The sequence below is a fragment of the Panthera tigris genome, chromosome D3, assembly GCF_018350195.1.
Source record: "Panthera tigris isolate Pti1 chromosome D3, P.tigris_Pti1_mat1.1, whole genome shotgun sequence".
NCBI lineage: Eukaryota > Metazoa > Chordata > Mammalia > Carnivora > Felidae > Panthera > Panthera tigris.
Genome location: NC_056671.1, coordinates 6,816,820 through 6,841,370, shown reverse-complemented (window position 1 = coordinate 6,841,370; position 24,551 = coordinate 6,816,820). Strand labels below are relative to the sequence as shown.

The window sequence follows — 24,551 nt, the reverse complement described above, 5'->3', positions numbered from 1 at the left end:
GCCCAATGTGGGGCTTGATGTGGGGCTCACTCCCACGAACCGTGAGAACATGACGTGAGCAAAAATCAAGAGTTGGATGCTCAACTGACTAAGCCATCCAGATGCCCCTAAATTGGTGAACTTTTTAAAAAAGCAGACTGCTGGGGTGCCTGGGTGGCTTGGTTGATTGAGCGTCTGACTTCAGCTCAGGTCATGATCTCACGGTCCATGAGTTCGAGCCCCGCGTCGGGCTCTGTGCTGACAGCTCGGAGCCTGGAGCCTGTTTCGGATTCTGTGTCTCCCTCTCTCTCTGCCCCTCCCCTGTTCATGCTCTGTCTCTCTCTGTCTCAAAAATAAATAAACGTTAAAAAAAATTTAAAAAAAAATAAAAAATACAAAAGCAGACTGCTGTCTATAATGTGGGTGAGCCTCATCCAATCAGTTGAAGGGCTTACTAGAACAAAGACTGACCTTCCCAAGCAAAAAGGAATTCTGCCAGCAGATGGCCTTCCTTGCAGAGTTGACTGCAATGTCAGCTCTTCCCTGGGTATCCAAACTGCCAGCCTATCCTGCAGATTTTGAACTTGCCAGTCTCCATAACTCGCATAAGCCAATTCCTTAAAATAAACCTCTCTCCGAATATATACACATCCTATTTGTTCGGTTTCTCTGAAGAACAATGACTAATACAGGTGGAAACAATCCAAATGTTCATTAGCAGATGGGCAGATAAACAAATCGTGGTATATGCTTACAAAGGAATACATTCCACCATAAAAAGGAATAGAGTACTGATTCATGCTACAAAGTATGTGAACCTGGAAAACATTCTAAATGGAACAAGCCAGACACCAAAAGTAACATATGGGATGATTCCATTTAAACAGAACATTCAGATTGGGTAAATCCTAGAGTCAAAAAGTAGATTAGTGTTTACTGGGGGCTGGGTATGGGGGAGAACGTGAAGTGACTGCTTCACGGGTGCAGAGATTTTTTTTTTGGTGGGGGTGGGGGGGGTGACGAAAATGCTTTGGGACTAGATAGAGGTGATGTTTGCACAACGTACTAAATGCTACTGAATTGTACACTTTAAATGGTTAATTTTATTTGAACTGCAACTCAAAAAAATGTATCTACATTTTTAAAATCTGGAATAATAAGTACTCTGAAGTTAGACTGGCTGGGTTTGAAGTTGATTCTCTCACTATTTGGCTGTGACATCTTTAGGCAAGCTATTTCACTTTCTTTAAAGCTCAATTTCCTCCTTGTGTAAGATGGAAACAATATTACCCACATCCTTTCTCTCTCTCTCTCTCTCTCTCTCTCTCTCTCTCTTTTTTTGCTCTTATTTATTTTATTAAAAAAATTTTTTTAAATGTTTATTTTTGAGAGAGAAAGAGGGAGATACAGAATCAGAAGTGGGTTCCAGGCTCTGAGATGTCAGCACAGAGCCTGACACGGGGCTCGAACCCACGAACTGTGAGGTCATGCCCTGAGCCGAAGTCAGATGCTTAACCAGCTGAGCCCAACCAGGCGCCCGTCTTTTTTTCTTTCTTTCTTTCTTTCTTTCTATCTTTCTTTTTTTTTTTTTTTCAAGAGAGAGCATGCAAGCGTGGAGGGGGACAGAGGGAGGTAGAAAATCTTTTTTTAATGTTTATTTTTCTTTTTGAGAGGGAGGAAGGTTAGAGAGAGAGAGAGAGGGACAGAGGATCCTCTGTGCTGACAGCACAGAGCCGGGTGTGGAGCTTGAGCCCAGGAGCCATGAGATCATGACATGAACAAAAGTGTGACTTGCAACCAACTGAGCCACTCAGGTGCCCTGAGAGAGAGAAAATCTTAAGCTGGCTTCATGCTTCGTGTGGAGCCGATGCCACCACCATCATGGGATTATGACCTGGGATGAAATCAAGAGTCAGACCCTCGGGGCGCCTGGGTGGCTCAGTCGGTTAAGCGTCTGAGTTCAGCTCAGGTCATGATCTCACAGTTTGTGAGTTCAAGCCCTGCGGAGGGCTCTGAGTTGACAGCTCGAAGCCTGGAACTTGCTTCGGATTCTGTGTCTCCCTTTCTCTCTGCCCCTCCCCTACTCGTGCTCTGTCTGTCTGTCTCTAAATAAATAAATAAATAAATGTCAGACACTCAACCAACTGAGCCACCTAGACCCCCTCCATTGTTCTAATATGAAGGCAAAATGAGTTAATCTATGTAAAGTGCTTAGAACAGTGAACAACACAGTGTGTATGCTATTTATAGTTTAGCTAATATTCCTAGTATTTTTGTTAACTTAAAAAAATTTTTTTAATTAATTCATTTATTTTGAGAGAGACAGATACAGAGTGAGTAGGGGAGGGGCAAGAGAGAGAGAGGGCGAGAGAGAGAATCCCGAGCAGGCTCCACATTGCCAGCGCAGAGCCCAATGCGGGGCTTGAACTCACGAAACCGTGAGATCATGACCTGAGCTGAAACTGAGAGTCAGATGCTGAATTGACTGAGTCACCCAGGCGCCCCTTGTTATTTTTATTATTATTATTATTATTATTATATGCACCAAACTGTTAATAGCACCCCGGAGAGGGGGAAACTTTCATTTTCCACTGTACACACTTCTGTATTATTCAAATATTCTGTAGTATTTTTATAATCAAAGAGAGATATGTGTACATGTATTGTAACACAACTCTCAGCAAGTCAGGGAGATTTGGGCCCCTTACACGAGGGAGGGGGCGTCTTTGGTTAGACTAAGCAAAGACGGGTTTCACCACAAGTTGAAAGTGCGGCCCGTGGTGATAAAAGTGTATCGTCTTTGTAAACTAGCCTTCCTCTACGTTGAATATTTATGGGTCTCTTGTGGCAGAACTGGCCATGTTCCTTATCAGCCCTGCTTTGCAAGAAGAACAAATGAGCTTATGAAACGTCTGCTTTTTGGAGAAGCAGGACAGTTGGTCTTCTTAACCTCTGTCATGCCTGCTCCTTGCCTATTATCCCAGTCCCCTGTCCCTTCTCCCTTTGAGCAGGGCTTCTGGGATCAAGAACTCATATGATGGGGTTCTTGTATGCTGCTTTTGTCTTCCCAGTATCTGCTCTCTTTTGGCATTATTATCCTCGTTTCCTTTGGTGACCCATCCATCCCTGAGATCTGACCATTTCTGGTGAGGTTCTGGAGGATTTGGTTCCATCCTTTGACTCAAGGAATGGGCATGTGCCCTGGCCTGGCGAATCAGATCATTTCATCCCGGTGGGCACAGGACTTGAAAGGCTAATGTTTCACTGTCTTAGTCCTTTCGGGTTGTTGTAGCAAAATACCATAGACTGTGGTTTATAAACAACAGAAATTTATTTCTCACAGCTCTGGAGGCTGGGAAGTCCAAGATCGGTGTGCCAGGAGAGTCACTTTCGGGGGAGGGTCTGCTTCCTGGCTCACTGATGGCTGTCTTCCCTCTCTGTCCTCACAGGGCAGAAGGGAGAAGGGAAACTCTCTGGGGTCTCTTTGACAAAAGCACTAATCTCATCATAAAGGCTCCCAGCCCTCATGACCTAATCACCTCCCCAAAGGTCCTGCCTCCTATTACCATCACACTGGGGCTAGGATTTCAACATACGAATTTGAATTTTCAGAGGACACAAACATTCAGTCTCTGGCGGATACTAACTTGAGTTGTTTGCTAGAATTATTGGAAAAGATGATCTCTCTTCGGGGATTGATAAACGAGTAGAAACGAACCTAAGTATGGGAACATGAACAAAGCATAGGGAAGGAGCCAAGAGATGAAAAGAGACAGTTTCATTTTTAAAAACTTTTAAATTTGAGGGGCGCCTGGGTGGTTCAGTCGGTTAAGTGGCCGACTTCGGCTCAGGACATGATCTCACGGTCCGCAAGTTCGAGCCCCGCGTCCGGCTCTGTGCTGACAGCTCAGAGCCTGGAGCCCGTTTCAGATTCTGTGTCTCCCTCTCTCTCTGCCCCTCCCCTGTTCATGCTCTGTCTCTCTCTGCCTCAAAAATAAATAAATATTAAAAAAAAAACTTTTAAATTTGAAATAATTTCAAAGTTACAGAAAAGCTGCAAGCCTAGTACAAAGTAACTCCCACACACATTTACCCAGAACTACCAAGGATAGGCACTTTACACATTTGCTTTTATTGTTCTCTGAGAGAAGAGAGATTCGTGAATATGTTCTTTTATCTCTAGGATCCAGCCATGCCTGAAATTGGAATCCATTCCTGGATTCTGAACCAGTTTGTGCCTCAAAGATCCAAGAGAAAGGCATCATCTTGCTCTTGAGAGAATAGTTCTTTTTTTTTTTTTCAATTTTTAAAAGTTTGTTTATTTTAAGAGAGGGAGAGAGTGAGCAGGGCCAGAGTAGAGACAGATAATTTCAAGCAGGCTCCGCATTGTCAATGCAGAGTGCTACACGGGGCTTGAACTCCTGAACTGTGAGATCATGACCTGAGCTGAACCCAAGAGCTGGACAGTTAACCGACTGAGCCACCTAGGAGCCCCGAGAGAACAATTCTTCTTTTTATTTTTTTCTCTCTTTTTAAAAAAAAAAATTAATGTTTATTTTTGAGAGAGAGACAGAGAGAGGGAGAAAGAGACACAGCACGAGCAGGGGAGGGGCAGAGAGAGACACACAGAATCTGAAGCAGGTTCCAGGCTCTGAGCCGTCAGTCAGCACAGAGCCTGACAAGGGCTCAAACTCACAGGTCTCAAGATCATGACCTGAGCCAAAGTCAGATGCTTAACTGACTGAGCCACCCAGGCACCCCTATTTTTTCTGAGAGAACAATTCTGGAAAGATATCCATCCTTTAGGGTGAGAAAGATGACAAAAACTCTCTTTTCATATGACTTCACTCATAGGAGGACTTTAAGACACAGAACAGATGAACACAAGCGAAGAGAAGCAAAAATAATATAAAAACAGGGAGGGGAACAAAACAGAAGAGACTCTTAAATATGGAGAACAGAGGGTTACTGTAGGGGGTGTGGGAGGGGGGACGGGCTAAATGGGTAAGGGACACTAAGGAATCTACTCCTGAAATCATTGTTGTACTACATGCTAACTAATTTGGATGTAAATTTAAAAAATAAAATTAAAATTAAAAACAGGGGCACCTGGGTGGCTCAGTCGGTTGAGAGTCCGACTTTGGCTCAGGTCATGATCTCACGGTTCATGAGTTCAAGCCCCATGTCGGGCTCTGTGCTGACAGCTCGGAGCCTGGAGCCTGCTTCGGATTCTGTGTCTCCCTCTCTCTCTGCCCCTCCCCTGCTCATACTCTGTCTCTGTCTCAAAAATAAATAAAAACATTAAAAAAAAATTTTAAAAATTAAAATTAAAAACAAAACAAACAAAAACAAACAAAAAAACCCAAAAACTCTCTTTTCAGGAAAAAAATGAATTTTTTTCAATTTAGATAGGGGCTAACAGGTGAAGAATTTTTTAGTTGAAGGTAGCTCATATGGCTTGAGAATAAACTAAGCCCGATTCACTAAGCAGCTCTCATCCACGGTCATCTCTATCTACTGGGATGTTGGATTCAGATGTATGTATGGCATGTGTCTGCTAATTTATTGCTAACAGGTGTGAAAGTATTAGAGTTTGAAACTTTATTTATCTAAATGAATGAGCCAGATTGAAGGTTAAGTCTACAGTGTTTCTCTGTGGGCCAGCCCTTGCTCTAAGAACTCTAAAATACCTTCTTGAGTAGAAGAGAAAAAAATCAAGTGACAGCTCATTGAATCTGCCGTAGTTCATAGCATGTATCGTAAGTAATTGTGAAAGTTATAAATTATTTTCTTTATTATTATTATTATAATGTTTATTTATTTATTTTGAGAGAAAGAGAGAGAGTGCACATGCATGTGAGCAGGAGCTGGGAAGGGCAGAGAGAGAGGGAGAGAGAGAATCTTCAGCAGGCTCCGTGCTGTCAGCGCACAGAAATCAAGAGTCAGAGACTCAGGGTCACCTGGGTGGCTCAGTCGGTGAAGCATCCAACTTCAGCTCAGGTCATGATCTCATGGTTCGTGGGTTGGAGCCCTGCATTGGGCCCTGTGCTGACGGCTCAGAGCCTGGAGCCTGCTTCGGATTCTGTGTCTCCCTCTCTCTCTGACCTTCCCCCAAGCATGAGCTCTATCTCTCTCTTTCTCTCTCTAAAAAATAAATAAACTTAGAAAAAAAAAAAAAGTCAGATACTCAACCAACAGAGCCACCCAGGCGACCCAGTTATAAATTATTTTAATGCTTTACATCTTTGCAGTTATTTAGGGCTTTCATCAAAACGTAGATTTTTTTTTTTTTTTAACAAGATTATGCTCTGCAAGGGCATAAAATCTATTGTGTGTGTCAGAGCGGGAAAAAAATGTTGGGAAACATTAGGCTAGAACAAGTCTTAATAAGCCCTGTAAGGGCTGCCCTAGCCCCAAACCTATGTGTTCATCAGAACTAATTTGAAAGTGACACTCCAATTCGAACTGGCCCAAGCAGAAATGGGAATTTGTTAGCTTTTACAACTGGCAGGTCCAGGTTTAGAGCTGACCTCAAATGTGACCGGAATCAGGGGCCAAACATTTTCCATCTCTCAGCTCTGCTCTCCTTCATATTGACTTCAATTCTCAGGCCACAGGGTGGCAAGATGGCTGCCAGTAACTCTATTGTGCATCTTCTGAGACTCAGGTCCAGTGGGAAGGAGAGAGATTCTTTTCTAGAAGCTTCCTCAAAAAGGTGCTGGAATTCACTCCAATCAGTCCACCTTTGAATTATTTAATCCTCGTTTCTAACAGGATACCACGTGCTGATTGCCTTAGACCTGGGTCACATGCTCCATCTCTGGATGGGGGGTTGTGAAGGTCTAATTGGACCACATGGGTATAGTATGCAGGAGAGACAAACCCTTCCAAACTAAGGTGGGTCTATTACAGAGAGTGGATGCTAGAAAGACAATCAACAAATATCCACTCCACCCGAGGCAGAAAAATGCCCAGAAGGAACCAGGTGGTAGTAAATGTCTGGCTAAGGGCCAAGCTAGCCCCAAGAAGGGGAAAATAAAACCCATGACTTCTTGAGAAAATTGGTGATCTCCTAAAAAGGTGTCACATGTGGTAAGAAATCCCTCCTACTTCAAGAAGCCCGGGGCAAACTCTTTCCTTTTCTTTGCTAGAGGAGTTCTCAGAAAGTTGAGTGTCAGAATACCCCTCCGTCCATGGTTCCTCTGAATGACTGGTCTTGCAACAATATTATTTCCCCATCGACCTTCAGTCAGGGCTCAGCTTTGTTCTTTTTTCAGTCATGCTTTGCTTGACCACAGGTTTCCCTCTTGTGCTAAAGGAAGTATCTGGTCTTTCTTTCTCTTTCTTTCTTTCTTTCTTTCTTTCTTTCTTTCTTTCTTTCTTTCTTTCTTTCTTCATTCCTTCCCTTCTTTCCCTTCTTTATTTTCTGGGTTTCTGATAGTATAATTTAGGAATGCATTCTGCAATATAATAGAAAACCCTACTGCGTTGGTTTAAACAGATGGGGGGGTTGGGGAGCAGGGAGTTTTCACAACAGAAAGCCTCAGAAGGGAGGCAGTCAAGGACTGATACCATGACTCAACAATGCTATCCGGAACATAGGCTTTTTATCTATTTCCAGTCCCAAATTCTTGATATAGTACCTTCGTTCTCAAGCTAGACCCTCATGGTTGCAAGATGGCTCATGTTTCATGTTCTCATGGTCTGAATGAAGAGAGAAAGGTCAAGGCTTTGTTTTCTTTTTTTAAACATGAGGCCTTGCTTTTTTACTTGAGAAGCATTAAATGATGAATTTCTAAAAGAATAAAAGCATGACTCTTATTTAATCATAAAATAAACATGTGCCAAATATTTTATTTCACTTGTTAACTAATAAGGAAATCAGTATAAGAGGTTAAAACCAATTCAAAGGAGAATTCTTTTTTTTTTTTTTTCAACGTTTTTTGTTTATTTTTGGGACAGAGAGAGACAGAGCATGAACGGGGGAGGGGCAGAGAGAGAGGGAGACACAGAGTCGGAAACAGGCTCCAGGCTCCGAGCCATCAGCCCAGAGCCTGACGCGGGGCTCGAACTCACGGACCGCGAGATCGTGACCTGGCTGAAGTCGGACGCTCAACCGACTGCGCCACGCAGGCGCCCCTCAAAGGAGAATTCTTGAAAATATTCACACGTCGGCAATCAGGAATGAAGCAGTGACTTTACAAATAGATGAAAAACTAGCCAACAGAGAAATAATCCACTCCAGCTCCACCAGACGCGACTCATTTGCATTTCTATGGACAAGAGCCAACTGTATTTCTATCAGTTTTCTACAACTTACAAAATTGGAAAATAGCTCAAAGATTGTGAAAGATGGTGATGACACCAAAGAGAATGCGATATTTTGGTCCATTTAGAAATCTTTCACAGAGTTTCCTGACAGAAGGGATGCCCCCCCCACCAGCTGCTGTATCTCATTGACCGGAGCTGTGTCAGTGATAGATGGCCTCTTGGTTTTGGCTGAGGTCATGATATGAGGGTTTGAGGGATCGAGCCCAGTGTTGGGCTCTGTGCTGGCAGTGCAGAGTCTCCTTGGGATTTCTCTCTCTCTCTTTCTCTCTCTCTGCCCCTACCCCCGCTATAAACAAACAAACAAACAACAAAAAAAGATTGCTGGGGCGCCTGGGTGGCTCAGTGGGTTAAACGTCCAAGTTCACTTCAGGTCGCGAACTCACAGTTTGCGAGTTCGAGCCCCGCGTTGGGCTCTGTGCTGACCGCTCAGAGCCTGGAGCCTGCTTTGGATTGTCTCTTTCTCTCTCTGCCCCTCCCCCACTTGTGCGGGCTCTCAATCTCTCTCTCTCTCTCTCTCAAAAATAAATGTAAAACATTTTTAAAAAAGATTGCCTTTTCCTGTAATTTACTAAGACATTTGTAAACTGATGGCGACTCCTGTCCTGCATGACTGTGATCTCTATCAGTTATTTGTTTTTCCCTTTCCTTTGTTCTTGGGCAGCCAGGAGTGCCTGAGGAATGTCGCACATGTCCCACCTGGGGTTGGGGGTAGTGTTAGCTTGTGCTTTGTCCTCAGCTTGCCTTTGGCTCCCTCATCAATACGAGATATTAAAATGTGAAAAAATGTGCATCTTAAGATCAATGAAAGATTGCATTAGCTGTGTGATCTTAAACACATGTGAACTGAATTTATTTCCACGTTTGAGCTTCGATTTTACCATCTGGACATTAAAGGTAATACCTACCTCACAGGGTTTTTGTAAGGATTAAGTCAGCTAACACTGTTAAGACTGCTAAATTTAGCAAGAGTAGGGACTTTGTCCCTTGTTCACTGTACCCCCATTTCCCAGCACAGTACTTGGTGCATAACAGAGAGGTGGTTTGAAATGGTGGGGTTCAGGGGGCGCCTGGGTGGCGCAGTCGGTTAAGCGTCCGACTTCAGCCAGGTCACGATCTCACGGTCCGTGAGTTCGAGCCCCGAGTCAGGCTCTGGGCTGATGGCTCGGAGCCTGGAGCCTGTTTCCGATTCTGTGTCTCCCTCTATCTCTGCCCCTCCCCCGTTCATGCTCTGTCTCTCTCTGTCCCAAAAATAAATAAAAAAACGTTGAAAAAAAAAAAAAAAAAAAGAAATGGTGGGGTTCAGAGCCCACGGCTAAGAAGTCTTGTGACATCTTTGGTGCAAAAGAGTGGTTTTATTAAAGCACAGGGACAGCACCGTGGGCAGAAAGAGCTGCACTGGGGCTGTGAGGCGTGACTGATGACATACTTTGAAGTTCGGGGGTGGGGGGTGGGATAAAGACAAAGGGAAGTTTCCAAAGGGACTTTCATATGCTAAGGAAGACTCACGGATCCGGAGGCCATCTATTGTCAAGCTAAGGTGGTTTTAGCCTCTAGCAAAGTATTAACATTAATACAGTAGGGAGTTCAATTGCTCGTCCTTGTTATTCTTGTCGATACTTATACAATTATTCTTGTCAAATATTATATTTGTCAATGGGCCGCAGGTTATAAGGGAATGTAATTTTATCTATATTTCCTTTCGCATTTGTTCTCCACATCAAGAAAATTTTGTGAAATGAATCCACCTGGACTCTGTATCCCCAAATGAGCAGGTTGTTGGCACATAGAAGGTGGGTGTCAGTAAATGGAAGTTATTATTGGAATCGAATGCTATTACTATTGGAATCACCCGTGTTTGGGAACAAGATCTTCTTTCACTAGTTATGTAGAATCGACTCTTCTGTGGGAGGGGCCCGGGGGCCTCTTTTATTTAGAAAATGATGTCAGAGTGGAGACCACAGCCTGGTGGAAAAGATTATGCCAGATGGCTTTGTGCACAAAGTAAATTGTAAGCAGAAAATTTAAGGGTGGTGGTGGCAAATGAAGTTGGCCGGGAAGGAGGGGAATGAGGCACAGGGCAGAACAAAATACAAAAGGGCAACCTCCACCAGCTACAGAGCACTTTTTGGTCATCGTTTTCCTACCCCTCATGACTCTACAAGCACCGTAGTATTATTACTCCCATTTCACAAACGGGATTCAGGTGGAGTACGGTTAGGGATTTTCCCAAATGAGACAACTGTATGGAAGCAAAGCAAACACGCCCCATGTTTGGTTATGTCTACCAGGTTTCCGGCTGCTTGGGGGAGAGCCTGAGAGGGGAGAGATTAATTCCAACTTGCAACACATATAAGGATAGGTAAACACGAGGAAGGTGATGAAAATCGTTGTTAGGATGGTGAGACTATGGGCGATGAGAACGATCTAAATAATGTTGATAACTATCTTTTCAAGAATAATTCAGCCAATGTAGGGAAAGGTGTTGAAACGAAATGCCTTTTCCAGCTGCCATTTCCCCGCGGAGGAGTGACTTATCCAACAGGCTGGGTGGGGGGGGGGGGGGTTAGTCAGGACTCCAGGATGCACCCCAGACGGGGGATACATTCCCCAGCTCATTAACAAGGAGTCACTGATGACTTAGGCGCACGTCCCCGCTTTCCCATCAGCGTTCGCTTCCGCTCGCGGACCGCCCACCTCCAGTTCTCTCCCGCGGGTAGCGAGCACCGCCTACTGGCTGCCAGCCGCTTGGAGGCCTGGCCCCGCCCCCCCGAGCAAAACGCGCATGCTCTCCAATTCCTCTCCGCCTCCGCCTCCAGGCGTCTCGCGACAGCCGCCCAGCGGCGGCCTGAATCTCGCGATAAAGGCTTATTGTCTCGCGGGACCGCGGCTGGCAGACGGGCTTTCAGGCGGCCCTGGCCGGGGAAGAGGAGTTGCATGTGTCGCTTCAGCTGGCGGTAGTGGCGGGAGCGGAGGCGGCGGGGGTTGTGCGACCGCCTGGGTAACGATCCCTCGTGCCTCTCTCTCTTCCGAGAAGCTCGTAGAGAGCGTGGGGGAAGCCGAGGTGCTGCCCGGCGGAAGGGGGCCGGGCCGAGCGTCTCCACACCCCCGCCCACATGGGCCCCTCTGGTGTCCCCGGGATTGCCCCTTCGCCTCACGTCTTCCCCTAACACCTGGCCGTCCTTGTCGCCTCAGTGCTCTTACATTCTGCCTCTTCCTGATTCTTCTGCCCCCATTTTCTCTCTTCAGATTCTGGTCTCCCCGCCCCCTCCCACTTCCAACCCCTTTCCCGATTCCTGTGTCCCTCCCTTGGCGCTTCGCTGCCCCCACACCCTGTATGGGGGGCACGTCCAGTCACCCGCCCCTTCTTCGTAGGCTCTTCCAGCCTCTTTTCGTCCAGCTGCTTTGTGGCCTTTATTGCTGCAGTTTGCATCCCTGCCAGAGCACCCCCAGACCTTTTGCCCCGTCACTACGGATCCTTCTCCCCATCCTGTTATCCCACTGCTTCCTCTTTCACTCGTGTCCCTTTCCCCCATCCTTCACGGTCCTCTAGCTCCGGTCACTTGCTTCCCTGTAGACCTGTGGAGCTGGTAATGGTGCGCCCAGAATTGCTCCTATTTTATGAATCCTAATGGAGCTTGTATCCTTCATCTGGGAACAGAACTGAACCAGATGTAGGGTTGAGGTATTTCTCGTGGGAGGAGGAGGAGGTGAGACTGCGTTTGAACACTGCTTCTCTGGGGTCTTGGTCCAAAAGAGTGAAAATGTGTTATTTTCCTTGCTTACAGGTTTGTGAGATGGCTGCTGATATTTCTGAATCCGGTGGGCATGATTGCAAAGGAGAGCCGAGGGGCAATACCAAGTTAGATGCAGACTACCCACTTCGAGTCCTCTACTGTGGAGGCAAGTGTTACAAAGCAGAAAGTGGCTTTTACTCTCTTGATTTTTATGCATTGTCATAGTAGTTTCTCATTGGATTCTAGTAATCCTCTTCTCATCTTTGCTATTTGGTAAATCCTTACCTGGGGGTGGGGAGGGTGGGGAGTGGTGAAGAGGGGGCATGGTTTAATAGATTTTCCCAACCTGTGCGACTTGTGTCTTGCTGCTTGGCCTGGAGAAGCTTACGGTCCAGTAGGACTAGAGACGTGCAAATAAATTATTTCAGCCTAATGTTACTTGCTCATCTGGCTGTGAAAGGAGGACGTCTTGGAAGACATGGAGTCTTAAGAGATGACAAGGACTGGATGAGGACTCGGGGAAGGGCGTCCCAGATGAAGTGAACAGCTGTGCAAGAAAAGGCTTGATGCATGTCTCTGGAGAAATGAGCAGCTTTGTATTAGCACAGGGTATAGTATAGGGCGGGTGTCAGTAGGGAATGGAAGATGATGAGGTTGGGGTGATGGGTAGTAGGACAGTCTAAGGAAAGTGTTCTTGGTTTGACTAATAATCGACATATTAGCTCAAACCAGGATTCTCCGAATGCTTTTCCTCATTTTCAATATAGAACATCCATGAGTTCGAAATGCCCTAATTTTATTACCATTTTGGAAGGTTTCAGAAAAATTTGAAGGTACAAGATAGCGAAAGGGCAGGTAAATGTTAATTTTTTCAGGAAATATATTTTTTTAATGTCTGTTTTTGAGAGGGAGAGAGCGTATGTGTGCATGAGCGGGGGAGGGACAGAGAGAGAGAGAGAGAGAGAGCGCAAGACAGAGGATCCCAAGCAGGCTCTGTGCTGACAGTGCAGAGCCAGATGTGGGGCTCGAACTCACGAACCCGTGAGATCATGACCTGAGATGAAATCGGACACTTACAGAGCCACCCAGGCGCCCCAGGAAATGTTTTTGGCCACTTACTGTGTGCCTAGCAATGTTTTAGGTGCTGGGGACTGAGTAGTGAATAAGTAGTGAAAAGGTCCATGGTTTTGGAGTATAATAGAGTGATGTCACTCTAAAAGAGGTGATGTCACTGAGTTAAAATTTCATCAATTTGTCATTTAGTGTCAATGACATTTGACAATGACATTTAGTGTCAATAAATTGATAGAATTATTATTATTACTTTGATAGTAAAAATTATTGTAGAATACCTTAGTAAGAATATAGGAATTCAGTAAGTGTAAGTTCTCCTGAACTCTTTGTAGGGTTGATTGAGTTTTGTTATGATACTGATCCTATTTGGTGGTAACTATTTGCCTTTGGAGTCACAGACCAAAGTTTGCATCCTGACTCCAGCATTACCAGCTATGTGACCTTGGGCAAGTTACCTAATTCAGTAAAGGATTGGAGGTCTGTTTCTTAAGGTCTGTACAATGAAAATGATGATTATATCCTAAGTCAAGTGATTTCTATAAAGGTCCTGGTATAGCAACTAACATGAGAATGTAGTACAATAAATGTTATTATTAGAGGAGTATACTAGTTTAGTATGCTTTATTTATCTTGGTCACATGTAGTTAAGAGCTGTTGTTCTTTGTACTATTTCATCTAAGGCTCCATATCTTATAAGCTTCACCATTATTTTATGTTCCACCAGAAAGAAAAAAAAGCTGTCAGACTGACCTGTCATAATTATAAGTTGCATCCCTATAAAAATGAAAAAAAATTTAGAACTGATGAAATACAGTATACGAACACCATCCTGTTAAATTGTTTATGTCACTGCTAAGGTGACTTTTGAACAATTCCATTAAATATGCAAGCACCCAAGTAATAATTGGTGTTGACCAGAAGTTCCTAATGTTTTTAAGAGAGGTTTATTTTCATTTTCCTCCTTAGTTTGTATTGATATTCCTGGCACTAGGCCGGGGACAGGGTTACTTCTTCAAGGAGTTTATGGTCCGCTTGTAGGAGAAGCACTTAAGAAATACTAAATTCTAAATTAGAGGATACTGATAATAACTGTGAGTTAAGAGTTCAGGAAAAGGTGGGATCTTTGTTCAGAGGGAAATAGGGAAATTTCCAAGGAAATGGGAGGCCTTAGAGAATGGGTAGAATTCTAAGGAAAAGCGAAGGAATTCATAAGAACAATATGGTGGTAAGATTTAATATGATTTCCTCAGGAGAGAGGAAAAGAGGGCTGATTGGAGAGGTGCTTGGGTGGCTTTGTCTGTTAAGCGCCTGACTCTTGATTTCAGCTCAGGTCTTGACCTCATGGTTCTGTGGGATTGTTCTTGAGATCAAGCCCTGTGTTGGGCTCTGTGATGACCATGCAGAGCCTGCTTGGGATTCTTTTTCTCCCTCTCTCTCTGTGCCTCTCCCCCATGCATGCAGGCATGTTCTCTCTCTCTCTCTCAAAATAAATAAACATGATAAAAAGTTTAAAAAAAAAAAAGAAAGAAAAGAAAGGGCTGATTGGAGTAGAGTGCTGGTTGGTGTAGAGTGAGGAACAAGGCTAGGTAGGATGAGGTCATTTCTCGGGAGACATTGTGTCTTCAGGATTGTGACTTCAGTATCTGAAGTCCATCAGAGTTTGAATCCCAGCTCAGCCATTTACTCACTTGGTCAGTTCCCTTATCCGTTAAAAAGCCTACTTCAGAGGGCTGTTGAGAAGAATGAATAATACTCCACAAGGCTCCACTTCCTAATACCATCACGTTGGATTTCAACATACTGATTTCGAGGGGACACAAACATTCAGACCATACAGAAAGTCTCATGGATGATGATGCTTTGTTTTTCATGTTTTTCCATTGAAGTTTGATGGTAACTGCTAGCGCTTTGTGTTGAAAAGCTACAGTTTGCAAAAAGAGATATTGACTTTATTACTATTTTTTTGATGTTTGCTTATTTTTGAGAGAGAGCCAGAGCATGAGTCAGGGAGCGGCTGAGAGGGAGATGGAGACACAGAATCCAAAACAGGCTCTAGGCTCTGAGCTATCAGCACAGAGCCCGACACGGGGCTTGAACCCACAAGCTGTAAGATCGTGACCTGAGCCGAAGTCAGACGTTTAACCGACTGAGCCACCCAGGCGCCCCAAAATTGACTTTGAAAGCAAGTAACAGTGAACCCGGAAGAATTGTCCAAATTTTTACATTGTATTAGAATTTTGTTGAACTGAATAGTCTTTGAAATGGCGTACAAAGTTATATAGCTTTCATATTTGCTGTAATGGCATTTAACCTATAATTATATCCTGAACTGTGGCTGGATGTCTGTACCTACTGGTATTTGAACTTCATATCTCTAGCTAACCAGGGAGTGCTTTGGTGGAAGGAACTCTACACTTGAAATAAAGAGGTGCTAGATTGCTAGTTTTCTTCTGCCACATACCACCTTTGTCATTGGCTGAGCTATTTAACCTGTTTTTAGAGCTTCATCTATAAAATAGTGATGGTGAGGTGAGAAGGCATACCTGTGTCACGAGTCTGGCACACAGCTGCACCAGCTGTGTGTGTCATGTAATCCGATTCAGTGCTTAAGAGCGTGAGCTTCAGAAACAGACCAGGGTTCAAATCCTGTTTTACTAACCAGATGCAGTGGGTTACTTACTCGAAGTCTCCTCTTTCTCTTCGGTAATACAGGTATGATTCTTCCAGGGTTGTGATGATGACACATAATAATGGACATAAAGATAATTGCTGTTGTGAGTAATGGCGCACCACCCCTCTTCTCCCTCACCAATCTCAAGATCTTGGACACGCTGAACTACTCTGTTTGTCACCTTAAAAATAAAAACAAAATAAGCAATTGACCCAGTAACAGAATTACATTTAAAATTGGGAAACCTTTTGAGTTCTTCTAGTGCGTTAGCCTGTACAACAATGATGAGCTTGAACCGGCATTCCCTGTAGCTTTACAGTTGCATAATCCTGTGTAGCATAATATGAAAAAGAAAAAGAAATACTAACTGCACAGAGGTGGTGGCAAAAGTGCTATTGAAGTCTATAAATGTGTTAGTATGAATGAAAACTAGTGGCTATTGTGGTAAAGCTATCAAAGGAAATAACAATTGTCTGGGGTACCTGGGTGGTTCCGTTGGTTGACTCTTGATTTTGGCTCAGGTTGTGATCCCAGGATCATGGGATCAAGCCCAATGTGGCTTTGTGCTGCGAGTAAAGCCTGTTTAAGATTCTCTGTCAAAAGATTTAAAAAAAAAAAAAAAGAAATAACCAGTTTCATTCAAGCTTTACTTGTTCTCAGCTTAGCTTCAGACCCATTGAAGTGTTTCTGGAAAACCTTAAGATATACAGGATAGTATGGTTTGATGCTCCATCAGCTGAGGGATAGAGTCTTGTTTAGATAAAAAATAAAATTTGGTGCACCTGGGTAGCTCAGTTGGTTAAGCGTTCAACTCTTGATTTCAGCTCAGGTCATGATCTCACAGTTAGTGACTTTGAGCCCCGCCTTGGGCTCTGTGCTGACAGTGCTGAGCCTGCTTGGAATTCTGTCTCCCTGTCTCTGCCCCTCCCCTGCTCGTGCCTGCGGGAGTGCCCTCTTTCTTTCAAATTAAAAAAAAAAAAAAAAACCATCAAGATAATACTTTTATTAATCATGTGCCTTTTACCTCAAAAAAAAAAAACAAAAAAAACCATGGGTAGTATTCAAAAAGTGGTTCAGAATTACAGGAAAAAGTAGAAATGAAGCATTTTGTCAAATTTAAAATAAAAGTTGCATGAGCCCTGTGTGCTTATATATATTTAAATTTTCTAATCTTTCTTTTCTCTGCATTTCCCCAGTCTGCTCATTACCAACAGAGGTAAGTTCTTTTAAAATTCTTTTCTTTCTTTAACTTCTGCATTTGAGGTTATTGACTTTAGAGCTAGCCTGAGAGCTTTTTTTAATTTTTCATTTTCTATCATTTAATTGTAGAGTTTCAGCTTTTTGTAGAGAACTGAATGATTTTATGGTCTTACAAATTGTTTTCTTTAGAGTTTGAATCATATGTGTATATCACTTGCACTTGACTAGACAGTTTGGACTTTTGCATGGAACTCATGAATCGTTAGCTAATAAAGCAAGAGTAGCCTTAAAGCCAGAATCTAATGTCTAAGCGGAGGAGAGCATAAATTAAATTATGTATAAGATTTTCTGTTAGTAAGTTTCTGAGTCAGGCTCTGTGGGCAAGTCACAGAAATAGTGAGACACCTGTGTGCCCAAAGCAAAAATAAGCGTGCTTGTTTTTGTCTGTTTGCTCCTTTTTCTAATGGCCCTTCTGTTTGATGGAGAGAAAATAAAGTACCGCAGTGAGGAGGTGCCTAATCCTTTTTAAATTCTAATTTCTTACGGGGCATTTCCTGGTGGAACACCGAATTCCTGTGGATAAGATGTCAGGTGGGAGTAGTTAGTTTCATCCTTCCTAATATAGCAACTTTAGGAAATGACTTTTAATTAAAATGTACTGGTTGACTGAAAATGTTCTGTTGTGACTCAGTTTGTTCTCCTCTCCTCCCTGCCTCCCTCAGTACTGTGAATATATGCCTGATGTCGCTAAATGTCGACAGTGGTTAGAGAAGAATTTTCCAAATGAGTTTGCAAAACTTACTGTAGGTATGAACATTTTTTTCTTTCATCAAAACTTGTATACGCGAAACAAATGCACATAAGGCATTATAAAGATACGAACGAGCTCCTTTAGTAGGATATTACAAAATTGTATTTATAGCTATTGACTTTAAAACCACTTTACATTCTTGGGTTAAAATTTCTTATATAGAATCACACACTGCTTCATGTGTCTTATCTCTCACAGATAGCTTAGAACAACTTATAACAAGAGTAATAGTTTAGGGGCATTTGTATTTTCACTCCTTCATTTAACAAATTATTTCTTGTGAGCATACTGTATACTACACATTGTCTAGATGCTGAGGATAAAGCAGTAAACAAAAGATTTACTCTTTGGAAATGATATTCTAGAAGGGTAAAACAAGACAAAATAAGTGTGTTAAATAGTGATAAGTAGGGAATGGGGAGATAAGAATTGTTGGGAAGGGAATCTGAAATTTTAGGTGGGGGCAGGGAAGATTTTGCTGAAAAGATGGCATTTGAACAAAGACCTCAAGGAAGGGAGGGAGTGAGTCATTTGGATATCCGGGAGAACATTCCAGGTGCAGTGCAAGTGCAAAGGCCCTAAGGCAAGAGCTTACCTGTCATTCAGGAAACATCAAGGAGCTTATGTCTTGTCTGGAGCTTATGGAAGGAGGGGAAGGAGGGTCAGAGATGAAGTCAGAGAGGTAATGGAGGACCACACCTTCAACGCCAAGTCTTGGCTTTAATTCAGAATCAGATGAGCTATTGGAGAGATCTGAACGGAAGAGCAGTAAGGTCTAACTTTCGTTCAGTGTCATCTCTTAGGCTGCTGTGCTAAAGAATAGACTGAAGAGGGGCACAGGCAGGTAAGAGGCCACGGCAGTGATCAGGTCGGGAGACCATGACGACCTGACCAGAATGGTAGTGGTGGAGGTGGTGAAAAGTGGTCAGATTCTCGATATGTTTTGGAGGTAGAGCTGACAGGGTTTTTTGATATGTTACATGTGGGATGTGAGAAAAGGAGGCATCCAGGGTTTTGGCAACTAGAAAAATGGAGTTGCTGTTGCCAGAGGAAAGGAAGCCTGCAGAGGAACAGATTTCTTCATTTTGTTCAAATGTTGGCTTCTGTTACAAGATTGCTGGAAATGAAGGCAGTAGCAGGAAGAAGGGAAAGCCTGGGCTGGGAACAGGCCTATCAGATATACTGACGTTATTCCATTGTTTGCTGTTTTGATTTTCCGATTGTTTCCAAGACGCACAATCCCTAAGGCCCTTTTGGATAGTAGCTACATAGTCATTGTCCGTGGTTAGAGAAGAACCCTAAAGTTGGTTGTTACAGTCAGTCTGCATGGTCATGGTCAGCCCTGGACATGAGCTGTGTAAGTCATGATATGATTTGAGGAGGGAGTCGTCTTACTCAGGACCAGACTTCCTGTTACCTAGATAGTATGTTCAGATGCTAAACACTCCTGCAGGGTCTGAGTGTTTTATGCTGCTTTCATGTGGCTAAAAGGATCCTAATCCTCTCATATCCAAGACTTTATTTTGTCTTCTATCACCATACACTTTACCATAATGACCAGAATTAGACTCGATAAGAAGTTAGCAGTATAATCATTTGGTTTATAAATGACATGCTCTGTTGTTGGCAAGATGCCTTAATTGTATAAGAAGTTGCTCAGAGTTGATTTTTTAAGGTTATTTTGAAGTGATTGTTAATGCTTTTGGATTTAATTGTTAAATCTAGAAAATTCGCCCAAACAAGAATCTGGAATTAGTGAGGGTCAAGGCACAGCAGGGGAAGAAGAAGAGAAGAAAAAGCAGAAGAGAGGTAAGGCCTAAATCTGTGGCGTGATTTATATAAACACACCTTCCCTCTACCAGAGGAAGTACGAAATGAAGACAGTCCCAAAGGCAGCAATACCTACCTGCTATTTTAGTTCCATATGTATACCCTACAGAATGAGACAGAATCATATTCTCAAGATGACTGGATGTCATATGATTTGGGCTTTATCAGTAAATTGGACCTACGAAAACATGCTTTATTTGCTGCATACATATGTAAAAAGCAACCAACCACTTTGTTTATGACTTGAAAACTTTGTTACCTGTGTATTCTATTTAGTTGGAGTGAGGATATTTATAAAAGATTTTATTCTCTCATGTTGTCAGCTCAGTTGAATTAAAAAAAATTTTTTTTAATGTTTATTTATCTTGAGAAAGACAGTGTGTGAGTGGGGGAGGGGCAGAGAGGGAGACACAGAATCTGAAGCAGGGTCCAGGCTCCTAGCTGTCAGCACAGAGCCCTACACGGGGCTTGAACTCACAAACTGTGAGATCATGACCTGACCCGAAGTCTGACGCTTAACTGACTGAACCACCTAGGCGCCCCTGAATTGTTTTTAAAACAACTGTTGCATATACTTATTTCTCCTCCTTGTAAAATGAATTCCTGTACTCTGGATCTTGTCCCTGCCTGTTTCTTCTTCCTTAATTATTCTCCCCTGTGACTAAAATTAGCTTAGTAATAAGGACTTTGCATCTTTCAAGAAAAAGTCCCTCAAAAGTCCATGTCTTTACCTTATTCCTTGCCCTGCCCTTCTTAGCCAGACTTCTTTAGTAAGACTAGACTCACATCCTTGCTCTTCTGTCCCTCATTGTTCATGCCTCATTCCATCCTAAGCTGACTGTCACGCCGCTGAAATTCCTTTAATAGGGGTCATCAGTGGCTCAGTAATTGCTAACCAAAAAGAGTGTTCGGGCACACACTTCTTGAAATGCTGTATGTACTGCCTTGGTTTTTGTGATAGACTTCTTTCTTCATTCTCCCTGTCACTCCTCTTTGGTCTTCTGTACAGACTTCTCTTCTTACCTGTCCCTAAAGAGCTGTATTTCCCGGGATCCTGTCCTCAGCCCTCGTACCTTCTCATTCTGCAGCTTTCTCCCTGAGTGATTCTTTCACATCCCTCACTGCTGACACCACTCCACACTTGAAATTCCTGTACCTCTAGTACGCTTGAGATTCCTGGCCTCTGTCTCTAGACTGGCAGTGTGCATGGTCCCACAGGCATCTCAAAAGCAGTATTCCACAAAAACCTTACTAAGTCCCAAATCTATGTGTTTTGGTTAATGACAGCATACTTTATCCAGTCATCCGAGCCAGAAACCTGAGACTCCTCTTGGGTCCTCTTTCTTTACTCCTTTTAGTTCTAAATTCTGTTGTGTTTCTTCTCCTTACTCTCTTTATCCTGTGCCTAGTCACCATTGCTGTTATCACTACTTTGTTAGATTTTGATTAATTTTCATCTGAACTAATGTAGGAGCCTCTAGTGGCCTCCCTGTCAGCCTTACTCTTCAAACGCTCACGCTCCACACTGTAGAGTGATCTCATAAAACCTAAATCTGGTAATTTGACTCCTGTATAGTTATTCAGTGGCTTTTCTTCTGCTTCGATATAAAGTCTAGTAACAGCTTCTTGCACTAGTCCTTTTATGACCGGTAGGTTATCTTTTGCTTTTCTGGCTTTATCTGCAACACGTTCGCAAGCATCCTTCATCAGGACAATTGTAGTTCTCAAACATAATGCCTTCTCTTATCTTTGTACTTGCTCCTTTCTTCTGGGGTTCCTTTTTTACTGTGTCTCTCCAGCCCTTCTGCTTTCATCCGGACAGTTCTTATTCTATAAGAACTTAAATGCCATTTCTTCTCAGAAACCATTTCTGTCCTCTGGAAGCATAGTAAGCCATTCCTCTGCAAAGCTATGGTAGTGCAGTATTCATGGATCCTATATAGTATATATCAGGTTGCAGTACTTATTAAACTTTTTTTGTCTCCCTTCACTAGACTGAGAGTCCCTGGAGGGCAGGGACTGTGTTTTCTTCTGTTCATCTTTGTGTTTTCAGCCCTTAATACAGTGCTTGGCTGGCACATATTAATTAGTTAGTATTTATTGGATGAATACTCATGCATGTATTTATTAGTTTTGTATTAGAAGAAGAAACTTTAGAAATTAACATTTGGTATCTTTTGAAAATTAACAAACTTAGAGACAGTATTCTGTATGTTAAACACGAAACAATTAATGCTGAGCTCTTTTTTTAATAAATAAAGGTGGAAGGGGTCAAATAAAGCAAAAAAAGAAGACTGTACCACAAAAGGTTACGATAGCCAAAATTCCCAGAGCAAAGAAGAAATATGTAACAAGAGTATGTGGCCTTGCAACTTTTGGTGAGTTAAGTATGTTTCAGATGTGTGAACTATCTTCTCTCTTGCTCTCTGCCTCCTTCCCTCCCTCTCCCTGTCTTTATCTTGCTCTTTCCGTCTCTTTCTCTGTTACCATCCGACATCATGAAAATTTCACAGATCTATTTTTTGCTAAGAAGATACAAAATGAGATTTTGCATTTCTAACTATAGCTCCAAAATCAAATTTTGAAGAAATTTAAAAATCTTTTGCAGAGGGGACTAGTTTAACTTTTTCCTTCCCAGAATTCCTGCTTGGGCACATTTTATGTGGAATGAGAAGGGCTAGGTAGGATATCTTTTGAAGCCTATCAGTATTGCGCCTCTGTCCCTGCAGGCTTGGATGGCAAAGAGTAGCAAAATGGCTCGTGCCCTCTGGGAATGACAGTAGAGGGTGAGGGAAGGTGGATATTGGCCCAGTGTCCTGCTTCAGAGCTTCTTGTGGAGGCCTTGAATGAACAGCAAAATTGTAAACCAGAGTCCCTTCTTGTGACAGCGCAGGTTAAAAAACAATCATGAGATAGTAGGTTTGTTTCCCTGCTGCAAATTTTTGTCTTGTAAAAAGGGATAAACAAAGGAACTTTGTTGTACTTGGAAATGTACATATAATGCTTGGAATCAATGTGTTCCTGGATTTATTTGGGTCTTACTATATGAGTTATGAACAATGCTGTTTTTATGTGCTGAAGCTTTATTTGACCTTGAAAATGAGTTGAGTTGTTAGGACCACTGCCTATGGTAGTTTGTAATTATTCTGAAAGGAATACAAAACCCATTAAGGTGATCTGTTTTATGAATTTAAGATGAAGATTAAATTTAAAAATGGAAAAATATCTTTGATACGATTCCAATTATAGTCTTGCTATTTCTTTTTTTTATAAATAACAGAAATTGATCTAAAAGAAGCACAAAGATTTTTTGCTCAAAAATTCTCCTGTGGTGCCTCAGTGACAGGAGAGGATGAAATCATCATTCAGGGAGACTTTACAGATGACATAATTGATGTCATTCAGGAAAAATGGCCAGAGGTGAGTAGGTAGAATGTGTGCATCTGTGGAAATAAGTTTTTAAAGCAAGATTCTTCCGTGTTATTTGATACCACAATTCACGAGATGTAATTATTTGTGTTTTATAGGTGGATGATGATAGCATCGAAGATCTTGGAGAAGTAAAGAAGTGATTTTGAAAATTTGTCTCTATTTAATGATTTGAACTGAGAGTTGATATGGCCAAAGGGAGAGAGGCCTTTTAAAAATATATATATTTATCCTACAGTAAAACTGTAGACTACCCTCACCCTTGGCATTTTCACTGTTCTGTATAAGGCTGCTTGTTTTTTTTATTGCCAAAGTCTAATAAACAGGGGAGACTGTCATGCTTATGCATGAAATAGAATTTAGTCAAATAAAAATTTTTGGTCATTTGGTACTGACTTTTCTCTTTCTCTTTTTAACTTTTTATTTTTGGAAAAACACTAGATTTTTTGTGCAAAGCTTTTCTGTTTCTTAAAATAATCATGATTTAATGAGTTAATTTTCTTAAAAATAGTCGTGATTTAATTAAATCATGATTTAAAGCTGCGTAATGTTTTAAAGAATTTGAATTTTGGCTTCATCACCATTAACGATTGTCTCCTTGCTTCTTTGGTGTGATAATTTTGAGATGCTTGGGCATCTAATAGATTTGTGGTTGAATTTGCTTCATTGTTACCAACCAAGTCCACTCTGTGGTCACATTAACTTAATGTTGGTAGGAGTTGTTCAGTTCTGGAGATTATTTGGTAAAGTATACTAAAGCCTTAAAACCATCTGCAGTCAGACCCAGTAAGCCACTTATTGACATTATCCTAAAGATAGAATCATTCTTGCTTAGAACTGTGGGTGAGGGTGTTCATCACAATGTTACTCATAGAAAAATTGCAACTGATATAAATGAACAATTGGGAAATGGTTAGAGAATGAAGGTGCACCATATGGTAGAATTTTCATGTATTTTTAAATATTTTCCAAGAATACTTCGGAAACATGTTTGGTGATGTTAAGTAGGGGGTCAGATCCCAAATCCATTTTATACATGATCACCATTGTTTGGAGTGAAAGACCATTCAGAGATGCTGCAAATTCTTGTTCTAGCTATAAATTCTGAGAATAAAATTCTACCCAATTAAAAAGAATATACACCCGTGCTCTCTCTCTATATATAGGTAGTCTGGGAAATAACAATTGAAATGAGTCTTTCTCAAGAGAAACAGTGACAATGAATTTTAATGAATGCACTAAATGAATTTAAACTTTGTTTTTATAAAGGTCTTAAGTCAGGTGCTACAAATTGAAAAGAAGACTCCTGGTATTTTAAATTGCTATGGACACCTTTAAGAAATTTAGAGCCCATTGTTTATTGTCCTGCAAAGTACAATTTTGAATGAATGAGTGGTTTTTTTAAAATAATTAAAATCTTAGAAAAAATGTGTAATAAAGATGCAAATTAAGAAAATGAAATTCTGCATTAACTGTGAGTTTTACTAAATAT

The 24,551-nt window shown here is 42.1% G+C and overlaps 1 protein-coding gene across 2 annotated transcripts; it reads left to right on the top strand.

Annotated features, from left to right (window-relative positions):
- The first annotated feature begins 11,174 nt into the window (after positions 1-11,174).
- On the top strand, positions 11,175-23,448 carry DENR (density regulated re-initiation and release factor). Of its 2 annotated transcripts, none has more exons than XM_007079559.3 (8): positions 11,175-11,308; positions 12,096-12,210; positions 16,986-17,005; positions 17,712-17,796; positions 19,526-19,609; positions 21,892-22,008; positions 22,911-23,050; positions 23,158-23,448. In XM_007079559.3, exons 2-8 carry the CDS (start codon positions 12,105-12,107, stop codon positions 23,200-23,202), a joined length of 597 nt encoding a protein of 198 aa, XP_007079621.2. In that variant the 5' UTR covers positions 11,175-11,308; positions 12,096-12,104; the 3' UTR covers positions 23,203-23,448. The 2 variants fall into 2 exon arrangements, with proteins under 2 accessions (XP_007079621.2, XP_007079619.2); XM_007079557.3 differs by having other exon boundaries at positions 11,199-11,264.
- Positions 23,449-24,551: the final 1,103 nt, after the last annotated feature.